Below are 19,845 nucleotides of genomic sequence, written 5' to 3'. Positions count from 1 at the left end.
CTGTCCACTTGGACCTGTGAGTGAAAGAAGACTGACATTCCTCACCGACCGTGATGCTCCCCCGAATCGAGCCTTGACTCCTCTCACCTCGCCCTCAAATGCTAGCCTTGACCTGTCCACCATTTTTCAACTCCCTCAACCACTTCATCGTCTCGACGTCATCGTCTGTCTTTCCGCCCTTCTCCTGGACGGCCTTCTTCACGACCTCGTCCCTGCACCTCATGAACGGATTGTGCTTCTTCTCATCTGCGATGGTATACTGTCCTGTAGTAACACCACCGTTCTTCCTCGCCTTGAGGTCCTGCACCAACCTTTTGATCCCGTCTTCGTTCGAGGGTAGGATGGCGGCGGAAAACTCGGCGTTGGCCTTGGTATATTCGTGCCCGCACCACACCTTTGTCTCCTCAGGCAGGGTGGACAACTTGTCCATTGCGCGCAACATCTCCTCCGGGGTGCCTTCGAAGAAACGACCGCAACCGCTGACGAAGAGTGTGTCGCCCGTGAAGACCCCGCTCTTGCCCTCGCCGGTGACGTGGTAGCAGATGTGGTCCTGGGTGTGACACGGTGTGGCCAAGCACTTGATGGAGATGCCCTTGAGGACGTCGTTGAGCGAATCTCCGTCGGCAACCTTTTGCGAGAGCGCAGGGATCTGCTCCGACCCGCCAAAGACGGGTCGACCAGGGTATTGAGAGGTGAACGCCTCGTTTCCACCCGAGTGATCGTGGTGATGATGCGTCGTCAGCAGGCCCACTACGTCGTCGTCCGAGATGCCAAGTTTGGACGCGGCAGCCTTGACAGTAGGCACATCGTACGGATCCACAAAGAGCGCCTTGTTGTCCACACTGGACTGCAGGATGTAGGCGTAGTTGTCGTCCCGCACGGGTACAGGGTGGATCTTCATTTTGAATGGAAGAGAAGTGCTGAACAGCCGACTGGAGGTGGTGATGCGGCTTGGTGCGAATGTGCGTGAGAGCGGCGCGAGGTGATTTCGCAACAATGGACGCAGAGGCAGGGTCATACGAGCGTATGAGCCGGTGTCGATGGTGGTAGATGAGGAAGGGAAGGGTAGACACACGACATCGAAGCGGGGAGAAGGGTGTTTGTCAGCCGAAAGGGCCGAAGTTGAGCAAGGGCATGAGCTCGGGCCACCGGCTGTCAAAGCTGCAGGCGCGCTGCAGAGCCGCCTCAAGGCACGAATTTTACTCCACACCGGGTTTCAGATCGGCGATCCGAGAAGACGCTGGCTTCACCTTTGCTGCCATGATCCTTACTTTCCCCAACTTCGCCGCCAACACCGGGCTCTGTTCCTCCTTTGATGCGCTCGACGTCGAAGAAAGATGCGCAGGCCAGACCGACATAGTGCGGATAGCGAATTCATTGAAAGAGAGTCACAGCTCACGATGGACAGGCAGAGAGCGCCGTATTGCTGTGAATCAGGACCGCTTACTATCGCGTGCAGACGCCGCTACATAACAGTGCACCCCCTAGCATCATCCTCATCCTCGTCATCTGTACCCTGCGCACTGTCCAACCTACCCACTTCGGGTCCGATGAGCACGCGCGTCCACCTAGATCCGCCCCTGGATCGACCCATCTCCTCACCGCCCCCCACCGTCGCTGCTGGCAATCCCAACGCCATAGCGACAACTCCAGCAACTTTGCTGCGACCGCCGTGACGACGATGCGCCGCAGCTCGCTGTTCGGCTTTGCATCGTTGCTTGATCCGCGCGTCGACCATCTGCCAGCCCCAGAAGCTCTTGAGGACGGGTTTGAGTTCGTTGCACTCGTCGTGGGCTCGCTCGCGGTCGCGTGTCTCGACAAGGGCACCGGCGTTGGCTGCAGACGTCGCTTGTTCTGACTGCGTACGCTCGCTTCCGTGCGTAGCGAGCACGTTGGTCGCTGCTGCCACCGCCATACTTGGCTCCGGATCATCGTAGCCGAAATGACGGAAGGCATAGCCACGGGTTCCGTTTCGGGGTCGTACGCCGCCGTCTGCTGAACCGCCGCTGTGACTGAGCTGCGAGTAGGTGTCGCGCGTGAACGATCTGCAGTCGATCAGGCTGAGGTACGCGTTCCTCATCTTGCGATACCGTGCTAGCTGAACGAATTGAAGGGCCATCTCGTTGTCAGCGTGAGTGTCGTCGACCTCCAGATGGATCAAGAAGGGGCATCTGTTGATGAGCATCAGCATCGCCTCGGCCGTCGTACGGTTGGCAGACGACAAAATCAGATGCGTGAGATGGGCACCCGTCGCTGGAATCAACGCTGCCACGGCTTCTTCGTCGTAGGTCGGCGGCGCCTCTTCTTCGGCTGTTGCTCCGGACACAGAGGGGCTCGCCTGCCTTCGACGGCTAGCTGATCGACGTGCCATGTGGAGCAGCGATCCTCTACCTCTGGTTCCCTGCATGAGTGTGTCTCGATCAGGCACCGCAAGACCGAATGCCTCGGCGTGGGTCTCGGGTGGCGTCAGTGCCGAGAGCACCGCGTCGGTGATGTGTGTAGCCCGCTCCAGGTCCAGCTTCTGCAGCTGCGGCGTGGTGGCAAATAGCTTGACCAATCCCGCATCCTTGAGTGCTGCACCGATGTTGGCCATCTCCAGCACCTCGAGCGAAGGCACAGCATGTGCCAGCGAGATGCAGGCACGATCCGTCAGAGCCCGACAGGATGAGAGGACGAGCTTTCGGAGGTGTGGGAAACTCCTTCGCACGACTTCGTCATCCTGCTGACTCCCAGCTTGACGTGGAGTGAGCGTGACAAAGTGTCCCTTTTCGCTCACAACATCGCCCTCGCTGCTGACTAGAGCAGCGACAGCTGCGTCATTGATGTCGCTGCAGTAGCTGAGATCAAGCACCTCCAAGTTGGGCCAGTGCCTGCCAAGCTGTGCAAGCGTTTCGCTGTCGAAACCAGGCACGCCAGCCGCACGAAGCTCGCGGAAGGGCGACTTGATGTTGCGGTCCTTGACCACGGCGGACGTCTCGGTCTCGTTCTGCTGGATGGCAAAGATGGCACGAACACCGTCCGCATCGATGCTGCGGCAACGACTAATGTCCAGGGTCTCGAGGTTGACCGCTGTCGCAGCCAGTACACAAAGTGTCGTGTTGTCGACGCATGGCAGACCTGCCAGCTTGCAGTGCTTCAATTTGGGCGACTGTGAAAGGACGGTGTTGAGCGCGAGCGTCGAGATGTTGCGACAACCGCGTAGATCGAGCTCCTCGAGTTGACGGGCCGCACCTGCGTTGGAATCCTCGCTCATCAAAGCGCTGGGCTTTTGAGCCTTGGTAAGCGCGAGCAGCACATCGGAGCGTAGTCCGGCGAGGCCACGCAAATCCAAACGTCGAACAAACGGTCCCACTGCCTTTGCAATGTTGACCATTGCTTCTTCCGTCATGTCGGGATGCTTCGAAAACTCGAGATTCTGCCAGAGCTGACCATCGAGCACGTAGCTCTGCCATGCGCGTGAGACACGGCTGAGGCGAGCGAGCTCTCGAACGGCAGCTTCCGTTCCGACCCAGCGCGTCTCGCTCGCGCGCTTGCCTCGCCAGACACCATCTTTGACAGCTTTGGCGTGCTCCGTAACGTGCAGATCCACGAGGCTTTTGAAGATGCTCAGGATGACTTCTCGCGGGAGCTTCTGCAGCGGGTCCGGCTTTCGCTCATGAGCCTGATGCGGCAAGATGAGAACCGGACTGCCGGAAGCAGCAGCGTCGATACCAGCTTGAGGACTGCTGCGTGCTGCGTTCATCAGCGTGGGTCGAGCACTTGCGTGGGCGTGCACTCGTGCAGAGATGAGCAGTTCTCCGGAAACCGGAGCGACGACCTCTCGGACAATCGTGCCTGTCGACTGAACATCCCCTGTCGCCTGCTGCTCGCTGTCGGATGTGTCGCCAGAAGGAGTGCGAATTCGGTCGCGGTTGAGGGACAGGAGGTCGCCGAGGCTCCTCAGACTCGCGTGTCGGCTTCGTCCCTTGCGCAAGAGACTGGGACGCGTCGGCGTGGATGCTCCGCTTGAGCTCCGTGCATACCCACAGTGGAAGAGACCGCCGTTGGGAGCAGAGCTGATCGTGGCGCGGCTGGGTGGTCGCGAGTCCCCGCTGTTTCTCCTCGACGAGGTGGTAGAGGACGCAGCTGCTCGCATCATGGGTGAAGAATGGACTGACCTCCCTTCAGTGCCAGCACTTGTCGTGGGTCGGGTGTTTGACAATATGCTGGAGTGAGATCTGACAGACGCAGCCCCGGCGGTAGCTGGACGTGAAGAGCTTGGTCTGGAGCGTCGAGGCGCAGGTCCCATGAGGGCACCCTGCATGTAGCTGGTGGCAGCATAATTCCGCACCACGATTCGTCGATGCGCCTGTTGCGCGAGATCAGGCGCGCTATCGCTTCTGGTAAAAGGCACTCTGCCCACTGCGCCCCTAGAAGTTGCTTCCGGGGTCTGTGTGCCCTGGATGCGGCTCTGCAGAGCTGGCGGGAGATTGAGCTTCTTGCCGATGCGGCTGGACAGAAATCTGTTTGCTGCGGCAGCACGGAAGGCGGACGTCTTGGAGCGGGAGGTGCCTGCCGAGGCTTGCGCTAGAGGAGGAGTATACTCTGGTGCCTCTTCATAGTCTGGAAGCGGCTCCTCTGGGTACAGCGGAGGCATGGGTACGGAGCTAATTCCAAAGCTTGAGAACGCCTTTTCGATGGCATCCGAAGGCCCGCACTGGTCGGCTACTTGCTCTGTGAAGGCGGATCGTCGTCGATCAGCGTCCACTGTACGCTCCAGGGAGCTGCGATGTTCCTCGTCGTCCGACTCGACCACTCGAGCGACTGTGACGGGCTTCGGACTGCCGTCGGGAGAGCCAAAGTGGAAGCTGGTCGCGGCAGTGCTGTTGGAAGCGAGGGAGCTGGGGCCAAAGAAGTCGAACATACTGGCCGAGCCCAGTGACGACTTTGCCCTTGCATGCGACGGGCGGCGACCGTGGCTGTGTGATGAAGAGGGGCTTTGCGACGGCACCGGGTTAGCCTCTTGCGTCTGCCTTGCGGGGATGGCCATGGGCACGGGTACTCGAGACGATCCTGCTTCACTCAAAGCAGGGCTAGCACGGAGCGATGCCGCTGCAACGGCGTCCGGGGAATCTTGTGCCCTCTGCTTGCCTTTGTTCATGCTTGCCGATGACAGCTCCATGCTGCTTGGAAATGTGTGATTTGAGCAGGGGGCGTTGGAAGGATACGATCCGGAGACAGTGTGACGAGAAGCTAACTCAGCGTTGACTGAGGCAGAAATCGATAGCCATGCGAGGGCTGGCCAGGTGAGCTCAGGGCTCGATTGAAAGCGCTGGTGAGTGTATGCGGTGGGACCGAGCTAAATCTTGCGATAAGGAGCTCGATGGTCTGAGGAAGCGCTCAGGGCCACTTTGGGTGGCAGACAAGGAAGAATGATGTGGTCAAGAGCAAAGACGTGAAGGAGCGGTGAGCGTCCGTGTAAAGACAAGACGAAGAGGAGGAGAGTCCTGTCACTCGAGCAGTCACAGGCGGGCAGGCAGGCGGGTGGGCAAGGGTCCGAGAGGTGTGACTGTCGCTCTTTCTTCTTGCTGTGATACGGCGGCAGGCAGCCGGATCGTGGGAAGCTCGCCTGGCTGTTCTTCCGATTGAGCTTGCTTTCAGAGGTGTTGCGCCTGTCAAACTAGGGTCCGCACCGTCCCTCGGATCGCAGGAGGCTCGCCTATCGCACTTTTTTGCCTCGCGCCTGTCAGCAGCCGCTGTCTTCCCACGCCTCCACTTCAGCCTAATCCTGAGCTTATGACACCACGCCTTCATCATCTTCGGCTCGTCCATACTAGCTCATGTTCCTCCTTGCGATGGGAGTCCGCGCAAGGACGGAAGGTTCCGCACCGAGACCGAGACGAGCTTGCCCGTCTGAGTTCAACAAGTTGAGGGAGGGCAGACAGGGTCTCGCCCAAAAAAATGCCAAGCCTACGCGGGGTGCAGTCGGACTTGCAAAGTCGAGGCTTGCACTCGCCCCGTTCTTCTCGTCTGCCAAGCCCAACCTGCACGTTTCTTACAAGACTGCACCCCTCTCAGCTCGTAAGCCCAGGCAGCGGGAAGAGCTCGGTTGGGTGGCTCTCAGGGCCGACGGCGAGGAGTAAGCTCGCGGGTCCAAGGTGAGAAGAGTCTTTCTTATCTTTCGAGGGTCCTTGCTCCTCTTCCTCGCGTGTATCTTTGTAAGCTGCGCCTCTCTTCGAGTCTGCATGCCGGCCACCTTGCTCTGTTGGCTTCGCCGGGTCACACCACCATGCCTGATTCGATGCTCGAGATGATGTACCGAAGCTCGACCGACCTGTTGCGTGAGGAGCAGGACGAATTGAACTACGAGCCGAACGGTCCGGTGACCAGAGCCCAGCTGACGCTCTCCCAGGCTGCGATGGCGCAAAGGGCTCGCGCAATCAATACTGAACCCTGCATACGCTTATGCGGGCGCAGGCCACACTGCTCAGGTGCCGCAATTATATGCTTGACAAAAAATTGTCTCAGAGACGGGAGAAAGAGTGTTACTTGTGGGCCAGAGCCTCCGAGGTTGGTCGGCCCTATATCGCGCCGAGTCCCTAAGGCGCGATCCTCTTTCAAACTCGGCCGTGAGCCGCACGCTTATCTTCGACTCTTACATCTTCGTCACGGAGAGCTTTCGGATGGCCCGGCTGAGTCGAGGTCAAGGATTGAGCTTCAGCGCCTCCGAAAGGCTGACAGTGATGAAGAGGATGGAAGCGGGTCACCTGATCATGCAAAGCTGCGAATGGGCACATGATGCAGAACCAAAAAAAGCAGGGTCCTCTGCCGAGACAAGCGCTTCAATGCACGCTTCGCTCAAGGTTTGGAAGGAAAAAATTGCAACTGTATCACACGACGAAGCTCAGCCTTCTGCTGACACCTCGCTCAACGATCTCATGGGCTTGATGCTACACTATCATCTTGCTGCGTCTCCCTTGTCGCCGACAAGATCATCCCAGGGGCTGGCTGCATGAGCGAATCTCGAGAACAACGTTTCGAACGCTGAAAGCAGCCGACATGGCCGAGCTCCTCCTATTGGACAGGTACACGCGGTTCTAACAGACATCTCAGCCGTTCAAGGCGCCGCTCGTTTCCGCTCCAATCAGCCGCCGATCTTGGTCACCTTCACGAGCACCTGTCGACGTCATCTACGCATGATTCTGCCGAAGGCACAGTTCTGACCATATCTGCCATGTGTCACGGTTCGAAAGCCTCCGACCGAAATTTTCCGACGGTTTGCCGCGCGATGACGAGAAACTTCCTGAGTCGATCCTGTCACACGTCGATCTCAGCTTCGGCAGGACATCGTCGTTCGATGCTTGGTTTAGCTGACGAAGAGGGTGCGAGCGTGCAGACCGCGCGCTGAAGACGACGTCCGACTGTTCCGAAGTGCGAGTAGGGCCGCACCGATCTTCGGAGGGAGTGGATCGGGGATAGGCGTTGCCCGATCTCACTGTTTGACAGGTGCGCCGCTCCGACGAGGTCTATGTCAAGGCGTTGTTTCTTCATGTGCATCTAGGGCCTAGCTCCATCGCAGGGCGCTCGAGTGATCCAGCCCACTCCGATTGGTGGTGCATGCGCCGACGCCAAATCTCGCGTTCTGGGACTCCCGCACTGTGAGCCTTCGCACAAAACCTCACCGCCTCCATCTGGGGTCGCAATGAGCATGGAAGCAGACCCCTCCGCCCGACGAGCGCGGTTCGTCCGCGACCTTCCCAAGCTCGAGCTGCACGCCCACCTCAACGGCTCCATCCGGCGCTCCACCCTTCTCTCCCTCGCCGCATCGCACGGCATCGATCCTTCCTCCGCACAGATCCTCACCCGATGGCCCTCAACCCTCAGCGAAGCATTCAGCGTCTTCACCGTCATCCATTCCTGCGTGACGACACTCTCCGATGTGGAGAGGATAGCCTTCGAAGTGGGAGAGGACATGGCGTCTGACGGGGTCGTTTATGCCGAGATCCGGTCCACACCGCGCGCCATGGAGGGTGGGAGCTTGGACGACTATGTTCGAGCCGTTCTGCGAGGCTTTGGACGCTACCGGCTCACGTCTGGGGTTGAAGGGGTGGTGCTACGGCTGATCCTGTCGATTGACCGTGCGAAGCACACCGCTGCGGACGCGCAGGACATCGTCGATCTCGCTACAGCCCACCGTCTCGCAGGGGTGGTGGGGATCGATCTCTCCGGTGACCCAACCAAAGGCGAATTCCTCACTTTCCTCCCGGCTCTTCAACGCGCCCGCTCGCTCGGCCTCAAGATCACGCTGCACGCCGGCGAGGTGGCCAACACAGACACCGAGATGAGCGCCATGTTGGATTTTCACCCGGATCGCTTTGGACACTGCTGCTTCGTCTCGGACGACAACCTCAAACGCTTAACACAGAGCAGGGTGCCAATAGAGCTGTGCCTCACAAGCAACCTGCTGTCGAACTCGGTGGGAAGTGCGGAGGAGCATCACTTTGGGCTGCACCATGCGAACGGGACGGTGTGCTGCATCTCGACTGACGACAGTGGTGTGTTTGGGAGTCCGCTCAGCAACGAGTTTGCGTTGGTGATGGATGCTTTTGCGCTGGACGAGAGACAGGCGTTTGAGCTGGCGAAGAGGACGTTGGAGGCTGTCTTCCTGCCCACGTCGGATCCCGGGACGGAGGCGACGGAGGAAGAGAGACGGGACTGGAGCGTTCGGCAGCGTGTTCGAGCTGCGTTCGATGCATTCCACAGAACATGGGATTGGGAGTGAGCACTCATGTGGTTCGGTCACTTCGACCCTCGCTCACTTCCCACCACACTTTCGTCAGCCAGATAGAAGATTTTGATATCAGATGTAAAGCTACAATCGCCCTAGCGACGCGGCACGCGGCCGCGCAACGCCTTCTGCATGGTTCCCGGGGGCGCCTTCGGACCGGGTTGAGCCTTCTCGCTCGCCTGATTCCTGATCGTCTCATCGACGCTCAGAATCAGACACGCCGCCTCGGCCGCCGACTGCAGTGCGTTGATCCTCACCAGGCTCGGTTCCCAGACAAACTTCTCCATGAGATTCGCCGTGTCCTCGGCATCAATATCAATACCCTCCCACACCGCCCCTTGGGCGTGCTTCATCCTCAGCCTGTTGAGCAAATCAGTCGCATCAAAACCGGCATTGTCGGCCAACTGACGCGGGATGCACTCCAACGACTTTGCAAACGCCCCCAAGATCAGCTGTTGCTTGCCCTGGATGGTGCGCGAGTAGTCCCGGAGGTACTTGGACAGCTCCATCTCCGTAGCACCACCCCCGGCTACGACGTGCGAGTTCTTGATCGCACGACGAACGATCATGATCGCATCGTGCAGCGAACGTTCCACTTCGGCGATGAATTGTTCTGCCCCACCGCGAAGGATCAGCGTGCACGTCTTGGCAGCGGGACAGTTTTCGAAGATGTTGAAGCGCTCACCGCCGATCTGGCGCTCGTCGAATTTGCCACATGTTCCCAGGTGCTTGTCCGGGTGGATGTCGGAGCACGTGCTCTGGACCGAACCTCCAACGGCTTGGACGACACGCTTCATGTCGTCAGCGGGAACGCGACCAGCGCAGAAAATGTCCCGGTCGGCAAAGTACTGCGTCGCCAGATCGCCAATGGGCAGCTTGGAGAGGACGACCTTGGCGCCTGTCTTGACGATCGCTTCGAGCTTGTTGAAAATGATCTGCCATTCGGCGTCGACGACGGCCTGGTATTCCGAGACCTCGTTGATTCGGACCTCGGCATTGTCCTTTTCGGCCTTGAGTTCGAGCTCCACGTTGAGACAGAGGATCTTGGGGTTGGTGAAGCTCTTGGGTTGCTGTTCGAAACCTGCATAGGCGAACGTCTTCTTGAACGCAACGCCAGAAACCAGGAGGGAATCCTGCATGCCTCCACCGGGAACCTTCTTCATGCCAATCAGGCTCTGGTCCAGATCCTCCTGGTCCAGCGACATCACCGCATCGACCACCATCTTGCTGAAAAAGGGTCGTTGCGAGACAATGAGCTTGGACGACATGCTGGTGCCGGCACACTTGATGAGCAGATCGCGGAACGCCGCCTTGTCCGTCTTGTCGATGGTCACGGCCATTTCCTTGATCTTCTCCACGGCGAGCTGCACCGCTTTGCGGTAGCCCTTGATGATGACGTGTGGTGCGACGCCTTCTTCGATGAACGGCTTGGCTTCTTTGAGCATCTCGCCGGCGAGCAGGACGACGGAAGTCGTGCCGTCGCCCACTTCGGCGTCTTGTGCGCGGGCAATGTCGACGAGCGTCTTGGCGGCAGGGTGGACGATGTCGAGCAGCTTGAGGATGGTAGCGCCGTCGTTGGAGATGGTGGCTTGACCGCGTTCGTTGACGATCAGCTTGTCCATGCCACGAGGACCCAGTGTCGATGCGACGCACGAGACGATCGAGGTGCAGGCGCCAATGTTGTGAAGAAGCTGCGATGTGCCTTGTGAGATGTCGGTGTCCTCGCGCAAGAGGATGATGGGCGCGTTGGGCATCATGCCGCCGATTCTGCCCGCCATTTTGAGCGAGAATGTGCGGGTTGGTGAGCTTGCTTTGCTAGCTCTTCACTTGGGTGCCGGGCTGAGGTTGGAGGTGGTCCGCCCTTTGAGGTCGCTGCTGCCGTGAATGTTGCCGGAAGCAACTGAGCTGGTGCGAAATGGTCCGGTACAAATTAGACGCTCGGTTGTCGGTACGAGCGGTTTAGACTTGTCGTTGTTGGTTCTTCGTACGGTCGAAGGATGGCAGAAGAGGTGACAACGAGAAGAAAGCGTTGCAAAGTGATTGTGTGTTGGTCTTTGTGCTTCTTCTCTTCTTGCCTTCTCGCGCGACTTTTCAGAAGAAGCGTTGCTGCTGCTGCGCGAAGAGTGGGCAGCGTGTGGTTGAGGGCGAGCGCGCTCGAGCATTTCTTCTTGCAGCTTCCAAAGTGACTTTCTTCTTCTGCACGCGCAGCCAGCCAGGCTTGTTTTCCACACCTTGGGTCGGGCTGTGTCGACCTAACAACTTAAGAAAATTCGGGACCTTCGGCTAGGTGTCGGCCGCACATACAGCATCAGAAGAGTATCACAGCGACACAGAGAGAGTTGAGTATGTATGATTGCACTGTGGACACACATCGGGCCTGAATGATACATTCACAGCGCCCAATCCTCCACCCAGTGATCCGGCATCAGCAGCAGCGCCTTGTCGATAAATGTCAAGAATCTCGTCCTGTAGTCCGGCGGCGTGATGATCGTCGGTTCGCCCTTGCCTGCTCCACCTAACAGCGCCGTCTCCTTGACAAAACTCTCCACCCTCTTGTCCCACGTATACGTGCGCACAAAGTCAATGATGCCCACCACCAGCTGCTTGCTCTGACGGTCGACGCCGACCATCAGCGAGTAGTCCATGACGTTCATGTCGGCCAGGAAGAGCGAGTCGTTGTACAGGCTGACACGCAGCAGCTTCTTCGAGTGCTCGCGGATAAAGATCGGGTTGAGGTGGCTCGTCTCGATGAGGTTCTCGTCCAGAAGTACTTCGCTGTCCTTGCCCGTCTCTTGAACGTAGCGGTTGCGCGTGCTGCCCTTGAGGTCGTATGATCGGATGCCCTCGACGCCGTAGAACAGGTTCTCCATCACGAAGCAGTCCAGCTTGATGCTCTTGCCCGTCTGAGGATTGCGGAAGCCGATGCGGAAGCAGCCAAAGATCTTGGCCAGAGCCGTTCTGCGTCCGCGCGAGATGCACTGCGACATGTAGGCAAAGTACTGTGGCGCGAACTTGGAGAAGGCGTCCATCTCGAAGCGGGATAGCTGCTTGACCACGAGTCGGTTGTCTCGCGTCTTGAGAAACGCGGATCCAGACTTGCCGCCCGAAGAGTCCCACTTGAAGCATCGCGAGAGCGATTCGACCACTGACACATCGCATCCGCACGTCCTTCGCAGCGCATCAAATTGCTCGGCGAAGAGGATCTTGCACCAAAGCCTCGTTGAGCCCGACTCGAACTCGCAACGAAAATGTCGCCCCTCTTTCTTGAGTGTGCTTTCGAGCTCGTTCGTGTCCAAGTCGACAACACTGCGTGCTTCGATGCCGTCGCGGATAGACCCTTCGTCTTTCTCTTTGACGCGTGACGCCTCGTTGCGCATGCCCTTCAGCCGCTCCTTGTACTGCATCGAGCTCAGCGTGAAGGCGACAATCGACGTCGGCTCGTCCTCGCGGAAGATGACATCCGAGTCGGCAAACACATGCTCAGAGTTAAGCATCGGATACTCCAAGGGGATCATCTCGCCCGTGCGGAAGGCCCAGAAGCCAGACAGCGTCTTCAAGAAGCTCCTTTCCAAGCTCGGCATCGAGTCCGAATCCGACGTGAAGCCACCGCCACGGAGATAGGACGGCAGCGTCAACTGCGCGTTGTTGGTGGTCGTAGCGACCGACGAGGCGGCAATGGACTGAGCATCGGATTCGAGCTCGCTCGCTGGGGCAGGTGGCGATATGTTGGTAGCCCGGCCTGTCTCTTGGCTTGCGATGGTGCATGCATCGTCGGCTTGCGACGCCGAGGTCTTCGTCGTCGCCGCCGAGGTTACGGACGCGGAAAGATCGGCTTCAGCCCGGGAATTGGACGTTGTCGTTCCGTGTCTGCCTTTGACCGTGGCGTCTCGTCCGGCCTCATCTGGGCCGGTACCCTTCTTGACTAGGCGAGAGCCCTTGGCGGTATCGTGGCGCTCTCTTTCTGCTGAGCTCGGCCCTGCTTGCCTGCCAGCAAGTTCTGAGCGACTCGAGCGTCGAGCATCACCCCGTTCCTTGGTTCTGCGATCCGAGGCTGCGGAGAACTTGCGCTTGCCGTCGAAGCTCGTCGCCTCCACAGGCAGGTCCTCCTCCGATTCATCGTCTTCGTCGTCTTCGCTCTCGTCGTCAGCTGCAGACGCGCCATCCCCGCCGCTGCTCTCTGCGGCAGAATCCGGTTCACTTTCGTCGTCTCGCACCGCCTCCCGCACGCTGCTGAACACTTCGACTCTGGCTCGCGTCATAGCGACAGGACGGGCTCGCTTAGCGCGTTGTGCCAGCAGAAGACGATGCTGCCGCTCGCGCTCCCGCTCTGCCTCCTTGCTGATGCGGTCAAAGTGCTTCGCGATCGTCGACACGCGGCTCCGAGTTCCTGGGCCATGCTCGCTCCGGCGTGCGATGGGCACGCGACTTCCGAGCGCAGATCCGGTCTGTCGAGTACCACTCGCTCCATCCGATTGGTAAGCGGAGCCTTGACCTGCGTTACCTGTGCTCGAGGCGTTCGCCGCCAACGCTGCTGCTGCTGCTGCGGACGCCTGTGATCTCCCTATGATCGGACGAGGACCGGCTTTGAGTCCTTCGCCCTTAGGAGGTCGGTAGCTAGACGGCGGAGGTAGAGACGCTCCCTTGCCCGGAGTCGCTGAGCCACTCCTGCGCACGATGGTCGCAGTCGAATTCGAGCTGTCCGTGCGCTTTGCTCTTGGCAAACGACTGTTTTGACCCGGCAGACCTGGGGTGGGGGGAGGCGAGTTCACAATGGAATCAACGTCGTCGTCCTGGGCTGCTGAACCTTTCCGGCCTTTCGATAGTTCTCTAGCGTGAGCCGACAGCGGCTCCTCGGTCTTTCCACGACGCAAGCTGGGGCGTCGATTCGGACCATTGGCTCCGACACGCAAAGAGGCAGCCCCAGCGGCACTGCGGGAGCCAGCTCCTGGACCCGCGCTGGCTGCCGTGCCTGTCGTATGTCGCCTCGGGTTCTCGAATCGCCGAATATGGGCAGCGATCGACGAAGCTAGCTCGTTCTCTGTACACGAGCTCTCGTCCGCTCGAGGAAAGCTGGCGGGCTCGAATGCGCTTCGAGACTTGCTGTAGGTCGGGGAGGCAGGAGCGGTGACGGGGTTAGACATGGCCCGTCGACTGATCATAGGCCGCACTTCGACTGGCGAGAGATCCGCTACATCTGTCTCATCGTCAAAGTTTCCATCCCGATATTTGCCGGCATCTGCGCGACCAAGCTTGTTCAGTGGCGCGGGCACGGTCTTGGACCTCGGCACGGCCTCGTTGACATTGGCACCGTCGCGCTCCATCTGAGCCCGGGCGGCGACTACCTCGCCAGCAGCAGCAGCGAGAACAGGGAGCTCCTCGCTCGTCGGCGTCTGTACTGTGCGGCTCACGAGGTCGGACAGCATTGGCACCACCGTCAGATCAGCGCCTGCGAGAGCAAGAGCCTCCATCGCCTGCGCATTCGCATTGCTCAGGCTCCTCTGGCTGGTCGAGGTCGATTTTTCGGAATCGCGTCCTTTCGTCCTGCTCTCGGCGGCATCGGTCGAGCTTTCGTCGATCTCAGCGGCGGGCGGTAGGACGCTCGAGGTCGTATCGGAGCGTGCTGTCTCGGATGGATCCTTCTCGGAGAAGAGTCGCTTGAGATGCGTCGTGGTGATGCGGCGAATGTCCTTCTCCGACGGGATGCACGTCTTTTCGAACTCGATAAAGTCGACATCCCACTTGACCACCTTCTCTTGCAACATCCTCCGCGCCTGATTGAGACAGAGCACATCGGTGGCGGGACTGAACTCGTACAGCTGGGCTACCAGCGCTTCCACTTCACGGCGGTCGAGCTCGCAGCGACGCATCATCTCGGCAATCGTCACACGATTCTTTTCGCGATAGATGCCGGCCGCTTCCGAGCAAGCGTCGTTGCTCAGCGCACGAATGCGCAACGTGACGCTGTCCCAATATGCTTGATTTTTGCGCACAAAGGCGGCCGTCTCCTCGTTCTTGATGTTGCACTGCACTTCCGGATCGATGAAGAGCTTGTAGTGCGGCATGGTCACTTCGAAGAGATTGTCGACCTCCTCGGAATGGAAGCGAACGGCCATGTTCTGATAGGCGAAGTAACGTACCTGGTCGCGGTAGAAGTCGTGCTCGCACAGCTGCGTCTTGCAGTGGTCGTGACGGTAGAAGTACAGCTCGAGGTACTTTGCAAAGCTGTAGCTCCACGTCTCTGCTGTGACGAGCGCGACAGGCGTCGCATTCTCGCACACCTTGCAGTAGCTCCAGCTGAGCAGGCGCGCCTCTTCGTTGGGCAGCGGGCAAACGAAGCGTTCGAGTACCACCTGAATGCGGATGCGGTTGTGGACAAACGTGTTGTAGTGCAAGACATTGTTTTTGCCACAACCTTTGGTGGCGCAGCCCCTTGCGCTGTTGGCGGCCAGACGCTCGATATGTTCGCCCAGCGTCTCGTCGTGTTCGCCATAGAACTCGATCGACGCCAGATTGGGCCCTTCGCAGGGACGAGGCGTCACGGTGCAGTGACGCGTAACGATGATTTGAATGCGTTTGTGGTTGAAAGGCGAGACCGAGTCTGGCTGGATGTCCAGGTATCCTCCCCACTCCAACAGAGACGTTCGATGTCTGCTGACCGTGATGGCGAACTCCGAGTCTTTGGCGATCTGCGACGGGGCTTTGAGAAGCGAAAAAAGGTCGAAAGCCGGCAGCAACTCCTGCTTGATAGTGCTTGTGCTTGCACCAAGACTGTTAGCGCTCGCAGCCGCGGAGCCGATGCTGATGTTAGAAAGAATCGAGCCAGGACCGGGCGAGGTGATGCGGGACGGCGCTTCGGAGACCGGGGCGGACACAGATCTGCTCGTCTTGGCAGCGACAGGCGGGAAGCCGGGCGACTTGGCGGGAGCAGCCGAGGCAGGAGTGTCCAGCGTCGGCTCGCTGGATTCCTTGATACGAGACGGGACGGGCGAAGAAGGTCGAGGCGTGGGTGTCGTCGTATTAGGTCCGCTGACTATCGGACCAGCGCTTTCGATCGCGACAGTAGCATCCCTACCTTCGCGTCCCTGAGCCACAGATGCAATGGATGCCGTTGAATCATCTTTCCTTGGGGCTGGCGCCGACTTCGTGCTCGGCTCCGCCGGCAGTGCCTGCGGTGAGTCGGGCTGGGGCGTCGCACCGCCCGACGAAGTGGGCGCTCCTTCCGAGCTGCTGTCCTCTCCCTCTTCCTCAATCGTGTCGTGAGTGCGCGTGCTCGGCGTCTCAAGCTTCGGTGTAGAATCACGAACGGAGGGCGACCCGAGCGGATCAGCCACTTCAGCAGTAGCGGAGGAGTCGGGTGCTGCTGCTGAGGTCAAAGATGATGCACGTGGCTGCACTGTCGGCGTCGGGGTAGCATCCTTGTCAATGTCATCCGTTTCAGCATCGTCAGGAAGCTCCACGATGGACGCCGGTGGTGAGGCAGCCCTGTCCTGCAGCTTGCCTTCGTCTTTGAGGATTCTTTGCAGCTCCTCTGCCTCTTGGTTTGCGAGCAGTTCCACAAGCCGGTCGCTGACACGCTTGAACTGCAAGACCATGTACGGAGGTGGAATCTGGATGCAGACAGAGGATGTGATGATGGTCGTCTCGTAGATGCTGAGAGCTCGCAGGATGCGGGTCCTTGTTTGCAGCACAAAAGCCTTGTCGTCCCCGATACGCCCGAGCTGACTCGAGGGCTCGTCGCCAATATCCTGGTCATTTCCGGTCATGATACGCTTGAGCTCGTCAGCGGCGGTGTTGAAGATGCTACCTTCGACGGTTCCACACGGACGCGATCCGTCGAGCAGCGTACTGTCGGAATAGATGGTTTCCATAGCAGCGCCTTCGTCCGCCATGACGTGGCCCTCAAGACGCAGATTGTAGGCAACAAAGATCACCATGGTCAAGATCTTCTTGACCTGACTGAGCTTGACGCCGTCGGCTCCACGCAGAACGATGGTGCAGCCGAGCTGCTTGGGGGTGCCTTCGAAGCGCATGAAGCTCTTCCTCCATCCAGGCCACGATGCATGTTCGAACGTCTCGACGTTGAAGTATCGACAGCGACCGATCCGTGGATCGAGGGCGAGCCGATCGATCGAGGTGATGATGTCGGCCTGCGTACAGCGACTGATGGCACGGATGGCGTCCGCCTTGACACTCCAGACCACCACGATGCCTTCCTTCTCCAGCAGCTCGAGAGCTGTGCGCGAGACCGTCTTTTCGACCACAACGATTTGGGGTCGCAGCGCAACGATACGAGCCACCAGAATGCGGATGAACTCATGCTCCTGTGCCATCAGTGGTTCCAGGGACATGAATTGGTTCGGACCGCGATGATAGTCGAGTGGGAAGCGGATCACGATGATTCGAGCGTTGGTGAGCGGGATGAGAGCCGCCATGCGCTTGGTCGCCACGTGCTTGGTGCATACGTAGCCGTCGACGTATTCGGAATCGTCCGGCTTGCCTCCAGGGATGCGCTTGATCTTGACGAACTCGCGAATGTCACGACTCTGGTCCTCACGTGCATCCGGCTTGACACGAGAGACGGTGGTGAGCACGAACGGCAAGAGCACGTCGCACCACTTGCGGACGTTGCGGATGCCAGACTGGGTGAGTGTCTGCTCCATCATCTTGCGTAGGTGCTCCAGAGCTCGATTTGTGATGGAAGCTTCCAGAAGCGCTGGAGTGATCCCCTGCGAGCAGATACGGAGCTCGCGATAGAACTCGGGCGTGTCACTGCGATGGTGGGCAGCATCGTCGTCTTGGTCGAAATTATGCTCGTGTTCTGGCTGGATCAAATTTGGATGAGCAGGATCGGCGCGGCCGTTGCCAAGGAAGTGGGAGCGGATCAAGGCACTAGCCTGTGTTGGGTCAAGCGAGGCGATGGTGCGCAGCGACCGCATGCGCGATCGTGTCACGGGACGCGACGTCTCACTGACCAGCCGCAATCGAGGATAGTCGGAAGTGGACTGGATGGCAGAGGGTGCTTCGCGTCCGGACGAGCCCGCTGTTGAGGGGAAGGCCACTCTGGTCGTGTCATCTTTGGTCTTGGTCGTAGCGGACGACTTCTGTCGATCCGTGACAGCGGTGCTCGTCGGTGACGGTGGTACTGTCGTGCCGTCGGTACCGGAAGCTGAGCGATGCTGCTTTTCATTCGTCGAGCTTTGTGCTGGAGGCTGGCCGAGCTCGTCCTCTTCCGGATCAGGACGGATGGAAGCCAGCTCCTCGTCGTCCATGCCCTTTCGGAAGGGTGCGACTGGCGCGGCGTCGGCCTTCTTCTTGCCTGCGAGCTTTGATGTGGAGAGATCGCGACTACCATCCGGGCTGTTGTGTGTCTCTGTCGCCGCCATCGAGGAGTCTCCATCGGCTAGCCCGAATTGCGATGAGAGGCTCGAATGCATGCCCGTTCTGAAGGCAGATGGACCTGCAGAGGCACTGGCGAACAGATGGTTGGCAGCAAATTGAGCCTGTGGACTTCGGATTTGCGCCTCCAGAGGGGCTGAGATCATGTCCTTGTCTGGTTGCACACGGTAAGGATTCTTGCTGGCACGCTGCGAGGCCGCGTTGAGCTTGTGCTGGTGTCGGTTGTCGCGTTCATGTCGATCGTACTCTTCGAGCATGCGTTTGCAAAAGTTGCAGACGCGGATCATGCCCTCGAAATCGAAGCGCTTGCCCTTGATGATGTGAGCTGCACATCGACTGCAGAAGATCTGGCCGCAGATGCGACAGTGATGCTTGCGACGGAAGGGAGTGAAGATGGCCAGACACTCGCGGCACTCTTTGGCATTCTCGTCGGCCATCCAGAACTTTCGACTGAGACCTTCGCCCCTCATACGTCGGACGATGGCGTCTGCACTGGTGCGTAGACCGGCTTGGGCTGCAGATGGATTGTTGAGATGATCCTCCATGGTATCGCTTCTGGGCAGGCGTGTTGAACTGCTGCGGATGGACCTCATGTCATCGGCAAGGAGGTCGCTGGAGAGCGGAAAGCCCGGAATGGCAGACCAGCCGTGTTTGGCTAGATGGGAGCGGTCGAATCCGCCGTCGGACCCGCCGCGCAGCACCGAGAGCGTATCTCTGGATGAATCGGGATCGACGTCGCCGTCGTCTGGGGCGACGGACTCGCGATCATCTGTATAGCTACCTGCGGCGCCAGCGATGTGCGATCGAGCATTGATCGCCGTGGCGTGCGAGGTGAAGGTAACAGCGGGAGCAGGGGCGACGCTTCGAAGCATGAGTGGTAGTCCGCGGGAATTTGTAGCGCCCGAGGATGCCCGCGATGAGGCTATGGAAGTCGTGCTTTGCGATGGACGCATGCTACCGTAGCCGCTTGCAGATACCGAAGGAGCTCCTGCAATATCACGCGAGCTTGACACAGTGGGATCTGGACTCATGACGCTCCTGCGAGGGCGTGAAGGGCCAGCCTCTGCCAAGCCAGAGCGACCTGGAGGAGATGCCATTGACTCTGGGTATTCGTCGATGTTGCTGAGACCGCGTATTGGGCGTGCCATCGAGGCCTTTCGATGTTGGTGCATCGATGCAAGTCGATCCGAGCCGATGCTGTAGGGCGACGCATGGTGTGATGTAGATGCGATGGTGGGAGATGCTCCGATCCTGGGTGATTGGTAAGGTGTGCGGCCCGATGACCTGGCAGAGTGGGTGCCCGAGCTATGTCTCGAGGCAGAGGCATTGCCGATAGTGTCATATCTAGCATTGTGAGCCAGCTCGCTGTCGGTAGGAATGCCTATGGTGAGGGCGGTTTTGACACGGCTAAAAAGACTTCCGAGTGCGAAGGACGACTCATTGGCGTCGTTTCCTTCGTGAAGGAAGCCAAACGAGGTGAAGCCTTGCTCGTTGGAGGGATCAGGAGCTGGGACATGACGTCCTGTCGCTGTAGCCATTATGTCGATCTCTTCTGGTACACCCGGGGACGATGGTGTCGCTGTCGGTCAGCTGCTGAGATTGCAGTCTACTAGACCTCCATGCTCGATTGACCGTCTCTAAGACGGCATATCTCGACGCCTTTGACTCTCGTGTGACGACCT

At 59.2% G+C, this 19,845-nt stretch overlaps 5 protein-coding genes across 5 annotated transcripts; 1 reads left to right on the top strand and 4 right to left on the bottom strand.

Moving 5' to 3' along the window:
* Positions 1–94: 94 nt before the first annotated feature.
* On the bottom strand, positions 95–901 carry PSEUBRA_004428 (Beta-lactamase-like protein; the record flags this gene model as incomplete). The annotated part of the gene is made up of 1 exon (XM_016437963.1): positions 95–901. One exon carries the CDS (start codon positions 899–901, stop codon positions 95–97), a length of 807 nt encoding a protein of 268 aa, XP_016291510.1.
* Positions 902–1,465: 564 nt separating this feature from the next.
* On the bottom strand, positions 1,466–5,161 carry PSEUBRA_004427 (Leucine-rich repeat; the record flags this gene model as incomplete). The annotated part of the gene is made up of 1 exon (XM_016437967.2): positions 1,466–5,161. The coding sequence occupies one exon, from the start codon at positions 5,159–5,161 to the stop codon at positions 1,466–1,468; it is 3,696 nt and encodes a 1,231-aa protein (XP_016291509.2).
* A 2,520-nt stretch (positions 5,162–7,681) lies between these two features.
* On the top strand, positions 7,682–8,761 carry PSEUBRA_004426 (Adenosine/AMP deaminase domain protein; the record flags this gene model as incomplete). Its single annotated transcript, XM_016437974.1, has 1 exon — positions 7,682–8,761. The coding sequence occupies one exon, from the start codon at positions 7,682–7,684 to the stop codon at positions 8,759–8,761; it is 1,080 nt and encodes a 359-aa protein (XP_016291508.1).
* A 101-nt stretch (positions 8,762–8,862) lies between these two features.
* On the bottom strand, positions 8,863–10,545 carry PSEUBRA_004425 (Chaperonin Cpn60/TCP-1; the record flags this gene model as incomplete). The annotated part of the gene is made up of 1 exon (XM_016437970.1): positions 8,863–10,545. The coding sequence occupies one exon, from the start codon at positions 10,543–10,545 to the stop codon at positions 8,863–8,865; it is 1,683 nt and encodes a 560-aa protein (XP_016291507.1).
* Positions 10,546–11,157: 612 nt separating this feature from the next.
* On the bottom strand, positions 11,158–19,701 carry PSEUBRA_004424 (Chaperonin Cpn60/TCP-1; the record flags this gene model as incomplete). Its single annotated transcript, XM_059465302.1, has 1 exon — positions 11,158–19,701. One exon carries the CDS (start codon positions 19,699–19,701, stop codon positions 11,158–11,160), a length of 8,544 nt encoding a protein of 2,847 aa, XP_059320553.1.
* Between the last annotated feature and the right edge of the window lie 144 nt (positions 19,702–19,845).

The sequence above is a fragment of the Kalmanozyma brasiliensis genome, assembly GCF_000497045.1.
Source record: "Kalmanozyma brasiliensis GHG001 unplaced genomic scaffold PSEUBRA_SCAF3, whole genome shotgun sequence".
Classification (NCBI taxonomy): domain Eukaryota; kingdom Fungi; phylum Basidiomycota; class Ustilaginomycetes; order Ustilaginales; genus Kalmanozyma; species Kalmanozyma brasiliensis.
This window is presented reverse-complemented; position numbering and strand designations above follow the sequence as displayed.